Source organism: Plectropomus leopardus, chromosome 2 (assembly GCF_008729295.1).
Source record: "Plectropomus leopardus isolate mb chromosome 2, YSFRI_Pleo_2.0, whole genome shotgun sequence".
NCBI lineage: Eukaryota > Metazoa > Chordata > Actinopteri > Perciformes > Serranidae > Plectropomus > Plectropomus leopardus.
The window spans coordinates 9,613,147-9,621,456 of NC_056464.1; the positions used below are offsets into that span (position 1 = coordinate 9,613,147).

The 8,310-nt window shown below is 42.1% G+C and overlaps 1 protein-coding gene across 1 annotated transcript; it reads left to right on the forward strand.

Annotated features, from left to right (window-relative positions):
- Positions 1 to 66: 66 nt before the first annotated feature.
- zc3h10 (zinc finger CCCH-type containing 10) lies at positions 67 to 5,625 on the forward strand. Its single transcript, XM_042499952.1, has 3 exons — positions 67 to 251; positions 640 to 1,842; positions 4,937 to 5,625. Exons 2-3 carry the CDS (start codon positions 700 to 702, stop codon positions 5,453 to 5,455), a joined length of 1,662 nt encoding a protein of 553 aa, XP_042355886.1. The 5' UTR covers positions 67 to 251; positions 640 to 699; the 3' UTR covers positions 5,456 to 5,625.
- Positions 5,626 to 8,310: the final 2,685 nt, after the last annotated feature.

Sequence of the window (8,310 nt, forward strand, 5' to 3'; positions counted from 1 at the left end):
GAAAAACACACCGAACAACATAAAACGCAGAGGAAGAGAATTGGCTTCTTCGTTGGTGGTGAAAGATGCAGCACGAAATGTGGTAAACAGCACCGGGGCCTCGAAGAATATCCAAAAATAACACAAGTCGGGTTAGTATTGTTTGCAGATATAGTTAGCTGCATACAATTCAGATCAATCAATCAGAACTGGGCGTTTCTTCGTGGGAGTCCCTCGGCTATTCTCTGAATCCTACTTCTAGTTTCTATTTGGTAAGACAACATTAGCATTAGCCTGTTAGCTAGACATTTGCTCTTATAACCGACAGCTACCGCGTGTGTTCAGATTCGCATGGTGTGAAGTTGTCGTTATTTCACCAAAGCAGTGGCTGCCGCTCATCACCCAGTGACAAAAATAATAGCAGTGCTACTTACTATTTACCTTTTGTCACGTGCTAATATTTTCAACCTTGCCATATCCAGTTAAACTCATACATTCCCTTCCGGGATCTATCATAGCCATAGTCTCCTGTATTTCTAAAGATAATGTTTCAATTTGGGTCTATGTTTTTGTCTTACAGATCTTTGCATAGGAAATTGCAGTACTCCCAGGAAAAAGCTATTCATGCCTTCTTTACCTGTGTATGTGAATGTTTGGCAGGTCACGTCCGCCCCCTCACACACATGAGTGCTGTTTTCTCCTTGAGCTGGGCCAAGCGCCATGCCTGACCGGGACAGCTCCTACCTGTCAGGTGGCGGTGGGACTGGAGTTAGTCTGGGTGAGGACGGAGGACCTGGGTCTGGTTTGGTGGGGGGCTCGGCAGAGGGCAGAGGGGGCTCAGGAGGAAGTCTTGGAGGCAACGTCTCTGGCTCTGGGAGCATGGGTGGAGGAGCGGCACTCGGAAATGGCAACAGTTGTGGGAATGGTGCTGGGCAAGGTGCAGGACTGGCGTTGGATGGTGTCTGCAGGGACTTCATAAGGAATGTCTGCAAGAGAGGAAAGCGGTGCCGCTTTAGACACCCAGACTTTAATGAGGTGCCGGACTTGGGAGTGCAGAAGAATGAATTTATCTTCTGTCATGACCACCAGAACAAAGAGTGCATGCGCTCCAACTGCCGCTTTGTCCATGGATCTAAAGAGGATGAGGACTATTATAAGAAAACAGGAGAGCTTCCCCTCAGACTAAGAGGGAAAGTTGCGGCTCGGCTGGGCCTGTCCCCCATGGATCTCCCCCATAGCCGTGGGGAAGTACCCATCTGCAGAGACTTCCTGAAGGGAGAGTGCCAGAGGGGCAATAAATGTAAATTTCGCCATGTCAAAAAAGACTATGAATATGAGCCAGCCAGAGGCGGAGTGGGTGGTGTTATAGGATCAGGTGCCAGTGGAATGGTGAATTCTGGTGGAGGGATAGGTGTTGGGGGAGGAGGTACCTGTGGGGGAATGCAAGGACTTGTGGGAGGTGGGGGTGGAAGTAATATGATGGGGATGGGTTGCCCCAGCTTGGGTGGCTGCAGAGATCCTGGTATCCCAGGAGTTGGCGGGGTAGGTGGAGGTGGGATGAGCACTTGTCTGTCCATAAGTTCCACAGGGCAACGGCGTTATGACAGGAGCTCATGCTCAGTGTATGACCCTCTGCTGGAAAGTGGACTGTTTGATGCAAGCTCCCTGGAGGCCTCTATGGACCACACTGCTCTACAGCTGAAGAGGCGGCGGTTGGAGGGGCTGCGGCTGGCAGATGCGAGTGGAGGTGCACACTATGAGCTGGGAGTTCAAGCCACCTTGCCACCACGTCCTCTGGAGTACAGGTTCCTGGAGGAAGAGAACTCCCTGCTGAGGAAGAGAGTGGAAGAGTTGAAGAAGCAGGTTAGAATAAGAGATGATGATGATGATGAAATTTCAATAATATATTTTTTAAAAAGTAGAAATTAAATCAGAATTTTTAGACCTCTGAGAAACTCTTGTGTGAAATTTAACAATACTAGTAGACATTTCCCACATGGATAGCAGTGTTTCAGTCAAATCTAAACACATGTTTGGATCTGTTAAACAATATGATTTGGGTTTTCTTAAAGGGATTATTCACACCTCCATTAACCTTTTGTATATCAACTGTTCAGCCTGTTTTATATCGAATTTACGAAGAAGAGAACTCTGTTTTTCTTATGTCTCCATAGTAAACAAAGAATCCAAAAACTGAGAAAACTCTTGATGAATTAAAGTCATTGGAGTCTGTTTTACAACAGCAAAACTATTTTGAAATATCTGTTGACATACACTCACACAACTCATGCAGTGTAATCCAAGTCTCATTTATGCAGCCGTACGCTCAGTGCTTCCCAAACAGGAATCTAAACTAGAAGTGAAACATATCTCTGCTCTCTTTAAGGCCTGATTCATTGACAAAAACAATAATTTTACCTCACTGAACACGGGAGCTGCTACTCTGCCACTGCTTTGATCAGTTAGTTTGTTTATGTTATGGTGTGACCTTGATGAATCCAAACTAACCCTTTAAAACCTAAAAGTTACACAACAAGACAAACTAACTAACCGAATAAGTCTATGATAAAATGTTATAGCTCATGTTCAGTGAGGTAAAATGTCTTTGTTTGTTAGTGGAGTTTTTTGTCAAGTTTCACATGAAGTTCAGTTTTCTGTCAGAGAGGGCTCCCTGTTTGGGAAGTACCCACCGTGTAACTGGATAAATGAAGCTTTGATTATTCTACATGAGTTATGTGAAAGTTTGTAAATGGGTGTTTTGATGTACCACAGGGTGAGTCATTGATATACAAATGGTCAAATAGGGTTAAAGTATTTCTTTAACATCTAACACCAGATAGAATGGTGTGCCAAACATCAGCCACCTTTGACACTATAATGCAGTGCAATACAATATGATAACATAGTGAGAGTCTTAACAGATAATTATGTTTTACAAGCTCATCAGAGGTAGACTGCATAGTAGGCTGTTGTATCAGATTGCATTGTATTGTCAAATGTTGCTTGCTTTGTAGACTTTGCACACTGAATGAATTAATATGAGCCTTTTATATGATAGTTTCATGTGAAAATACTATATTATATTACATAGTGTTACTTTAATTTTATTATATCTCACTACCAAATCATGTTTCTTTGAGGGCTGAACAGTGAATCATTGTCATCCAACACAAGACTTCTTATCTGAAGTTAGATCAGCATCTGAAAACCAGCACATCAAACATTTGAACTAAACTCATGTATAGAAGAGAAGATGAGAAATAAGTATTAGTTTGTCACCTAATAGGGAATTTGTCTCTCTGCTGCTATGGTTATGAACTTTACAAATACAAACCAATCTTTAACTGCATTAGAAAACTTGGGAATGTTGATTTTAGTGGATGACAGCTATTAGGTCCCAGCAGCAGGCGTGACAGCAGCTTCTCGACCTGTGTTTTGAACTTTGGTTGCAGGGCTACCTTTTCGGTTGACTTTTGTATTACAGACTTTTAATGGGAGGGGAGCAGCGTCTAAGCAATTTCTTCCATAAAAACATGTGAAAGTTTAATATGGCACAATCACTGGCTTTGAAGTTGTTTAAAGTTGTAGTTTATAACTTTTATAAAAATAACCTTTTGTCATATTTGTGGAAACTGTCCACACAAAAAGACATAAAACAGATAATCTGTGGGGGAAAAAATCACATTCCAATGTCTCCCAATGGCATTTGCAAGAATCCACCACACATCATTGAAAACAACCAATCAGAGCCGAGGAGTCTCTTAACACAGCCCTCAATCATGTCAATCACTGCTTGTGACAGCAGTCAAACTGTCAAACTAGGCAGCCCTGATCAAATATGAATCAAGATTCTGTCATTGCATTGTCTATTTTTGGCCTGAAACCCAAGTACCACCCACCAGCTGGAGCAAACATTCCCATTTTACAGCTTAACAGTACACTCAAATATATTTCTGAAAATGTTTGATCACAGTTGCTTAGTTTGACTGCAACTGACAAACCGTGATTGACATGATTGACAGACGCATTAGTGACTCTGGCTGTCAGCTGTGGTAGATTGTAGCAAATGCCACAAGAAGCACCATGAGGAGGAGTAACTATCTGTCTTATGCTGTAATTTGTGGACATAATAACAGTTTTAGCAAATATGGCATAAATTATTATCATTACGGTTACCAACTGTAGCTTTGAAGGAGTAGCTGGAGAGTTTATGATTAGACATGGCAACAAGAGAGATTCATGCTGGAATGAACTGGCTAATGATCTCTGTAATCAGATATCTGCGTATCCAGAATGTGTTAGCAACAGAACCAGATTTTGATGTCAGAAGTGTTTTTGTCTTCATTTGTGCCTGAGTAGTACTGACCAATCATGTTTGAATGGCTTGTAGGTAGAGTGTGTGGAGATGCAGAATGCATTTGCCAAAATGCAATCTCAGAACCCATCAGCTATTGTCTGACTTCATATTATCTTTTTAAACATTTATTTAGATTCATATGCAACTATCTATTTATAGAGATTAGTCAAGATGACAGGCGCACTGCAGAGGAAGGCTTGGCCCAGATATACAGTTGCGACACCAGATCAGCCTGTAATACTGGCCCTCGCCCCAAAAGGCTTTGTTGTTATCCTACGATCGCTGATGGGCTGAGACTGCCTTTGCAGCAAATATAATAGGAAAAAAAATATTGCCATAAAGTTATAAATTGTAGCTTTAACGCAGTCTTTGAAGACTTTATGCTCAATCATTCTGCACAAACTTATGGAATCAACAGCTGCAAAAGCTGTGTTTACAATAGTTAATGGACACACTTAATATTAAGAAATGATGGCTGTCAATAGACTTATTCTATTTGTAACTTGAAGTAGCTCTAGTGTGTGGCAGAACCTTGTTTATGGCATTGGACCTTTTATTGAGCCCAGTCCTCTGTAATTCACATCTCATGTGTTTTCTCAGGTTTCAAATCTCATTGCCACCAATGAGGTTCTTCTGGAGCAGAACGCCCAGTTCCGCAGTCAGGCCAAGGTGATGACGCTGTCTTCCACTCCTGCACTGTCCTCCACTGAGCAGACTCTGGTGCCCCCTGTGGGTGCAGTAAGTTCCTACAATCACAGCATTGCCCAGACTCACACCACCCTGAGCAGCGCAGGGCTGCAGCCTCGGCCTGTCACACAGCAAGACCTGGTAGCTCCAACAGGCGCCCCTGCAGCGCCCCCGACTAATGCTGCCCCACCCCCGGCCCCCCCCCCCCCCCCCCACCCCGAGATTACCCCCCTCTCAGCTGCCCTTGCACAGACCATTGCCCAAGGGATGGCACCACCGGTTTCTATGGCACCGGTGGCTGTATCCGTGGCACCAGTGGCAGTGTCCATGACACAGCCTCTGCCTGGCATCACCATGAGTCACGCCACCACCCCAATGGTGTCGTACCCCATTGCGAGTCAGAGCATGAGGATCACCACTCTGCCTCACTAACTGCTCAAGTGCAGGACTCCAGTCCCCAAAAGTCAGACTGTAGCATCCTTTACTCTGACTTTTAACAAAGATCTTTTATGTGTATGAGACTGAACTGATGACAGACTTGTGACAACAAATACAGCTGCACGCAGGCAAACCCAACAGAAGGAAGCCCCCAAATTAAAGCCGCCAGCTGACAAGACAAGGTTTCAAGCTTCACGAGGCTGTGCAAAGTCACTTCAGCTAGTTTATTTCTTTCTAAATAAGTGAGACCACAGACTTGTTCCATCATAACGATGTATGCAGCATTTCAGTAACAGCACGCTCGAAGTCCTGTCATTTGGTCTATACATTCAAATGTTCATACTGGATGTGTCCAATGAGATTAATAAGGATTGCTCAAACATAACTTGAGTCATGACCAGTTTCCTTCTAAGCACCGCCCTTTGCAAAGACTTTAATTTATGGCGGCCATGTTTTTTGAACGATCTTGTTTATTTATAGAGGGATTGTGCATCTCAATCCTGCATAGCTGTACATCAATTTTGGGCGTAAAAGAGTCAAATTCCCCCAAAAAGTCTATTCATATTCATTTTCCACATCATACAAATAAGCAAAGAATCTTTTACGGTGGCAATGATTTTGGGTTTGTTTCAGATTTCAAGTCAATAAGCCTCGTGGCATTAGATAAAGTTTCCACTTTTTTGGTTGTGTCTATCACAGTGCCACCGTCAGCCTAATAGGGATCAAATTTAATTGGAAACAGTAGCACATCTAATTCAGTATAGCAAATAATGCCGACTAGGCCATATCCACTCGCACCAATTATTATGGTGCTTTATATCTTGACTAAAACTTGCTTCCAGAGCATGTGAACCAAATTTGATGAAATTCTGTCCACCTTTTATTGAGGTTATTGTGGTATTTGTGGCGTCCCTTATGGGAGAGGTCGACCAAGACTTGTGATTATTGGACAAATTGTTAATGATTTATGGCCAATTTATGCTTAAGCCCCACTTGTTTTTTGATTTATGGCAGCTATGTATTTTAACTGGTCTTGCTCATTTATAGTAGGTATGTGTATCTCAGTCCCACAAGCTCTGTAGCCAATTTTGTGTTTAGAGAGTCAAAACTGAGAAAAGTCTTTTCATGTTAGTGATATCCACACTATGCGTATTGGCAAAAAATCTATCATGGCCACCTTTTGTGGTCCAAGAGGCTTTTCTGTGGAGCACATGGAGTGCTGCAAGATAGAGTCCCAAAACCAGGAAATGAGTTAGCATTTCTGCTCTGCCAGGTCCTTCGTCTCACAGTCTAAGGGTTATTTTAATGGCTTTTTGGTTAGATGCCTAAAATAAGATGAGTGGTCTAACACAAGCTTAAGAGACTTTTACATTTTGATCTACAACATAAATACGTCAGTAAAAACCCCACCAAGGGAAACTTGATGCTTTGATGTGTCTTCAAAAAGGCGGTTGCTAACAAGTAGCTAAATGAGACTACAGAACATCATCATGCTGAACACGGCTTTACAGGCATGCAACTGTGGTGTAGTTCTTTTATAGCCGAATGTTAAAGTTCGAAAGGTAGTGATTATTAGTGAAGATTATGTTGATGAACAAAACATTTTAAGTGTCATAAATGTTTGTTTGCCACAGAACTTATTTTCCACAATAAACCAAAACCCAGTGGAAAAATCCTATTGGTTTTTTGATGAGGGAACCAGGGTGAGGTGTTCGTCTACAAAAAAAACATCATTCGTGCGGCACTCAGTTGAGCTGGATATATGTGTCAAATTTGAAGTCAACCGGACTTATGGTGTTGCAGCTTGAAAATTGCATTTTGGGGGGTTAATTACAAAGCCATCGTGTGATTTGTGTCATATTTCTAAGGAAGCATTTACACATCACTTTCAGTTACTGGGACAAGTTTCACATTTCTGTCTCCGTTAAACTCATAGCAGTTTTGATAGTAGTAATAATAATGATGATAATAACTCCTAAAAACTCAATAGGTTTCTGTCTTTCGGGGCCTGAACCCTGATAATAATAATAACGACAAACAGGCACAAACTCACAATGAGGTGTAGACACTTATCCACCAGAGGGCAGGATCCCTCCTTCTGTGTGCTCTGGCAACATTACAGACATTTTTTTCCTACAGACTGACTGACCTGTGAACAGTTTATGTACCAAAGGTATCTGTTCAAACACAGGCACCAAAAATGGCAGCAAACTGAAAAAATATGATGTCATCTATGGTTTGAAACATCTCTGCTACACTGCGATGCCGTCCTTGTGGCGGACATGAAGACTTTGGAAGCAGTTTGTGTTTATATTTTTGTGGATTGTTCTGGTGTAAATGAACTTTGGTACTTTGCACATAAAAAAAAAAAAACAATAACAGCCACTCAATAATGAATCTTGTTTTATTGGTCATTTTGTTTACAGCTGCTGTCTTCTCCTTACTTTTATATGATGAATTCACACAGGTAAGATATAAGACCTTCTTGTAGCAACAGCTCATGTTTACATCCTATTGCTTGGGTTGTTTGGGTGGAGTCACTTTGTGTAAACCTGAATATAATAACCCTGTGCTTCTTCAGCAGCCTCGTATCCGTGTGGTTCTTCAAACAAGTGGAATGTTGTTGGTGTGCTGTGGGATTCATGGCCTGGGCCTGTGTGGTAATACCGGATATAGGGGATTGGGGAGAATGCACCGTCTGCTGTTTTAAAATAAACTGGAAAAGCAGAAAGAATTGACTAGAGGAGCTGGTGGGACAATAATATGACAGGAAGCTTTGACTATATGCATTGTAAATATAGACAGTTTTTACATGCTGCGTCAGACGGTTATCCTTTAATAGACAGCGA

Bases quoted from the DNA above. Each gene is read 5' to 3' on its own strand.
- zc3h10 (XM_042499952.1), top strand. From the start codon at position 700: ATGCCTGACCGGGACAGCTCCTACCTGTCAGGTGGCGGTGGGACTGGA. The intron at 1,843-4,936 runs GTTAGAATAAGA...GTGTTTTCTCAG, and splicing joins TGGAAGAGTTGAAGAAGCAG to GTTTCAAATCTCATTGCCAC.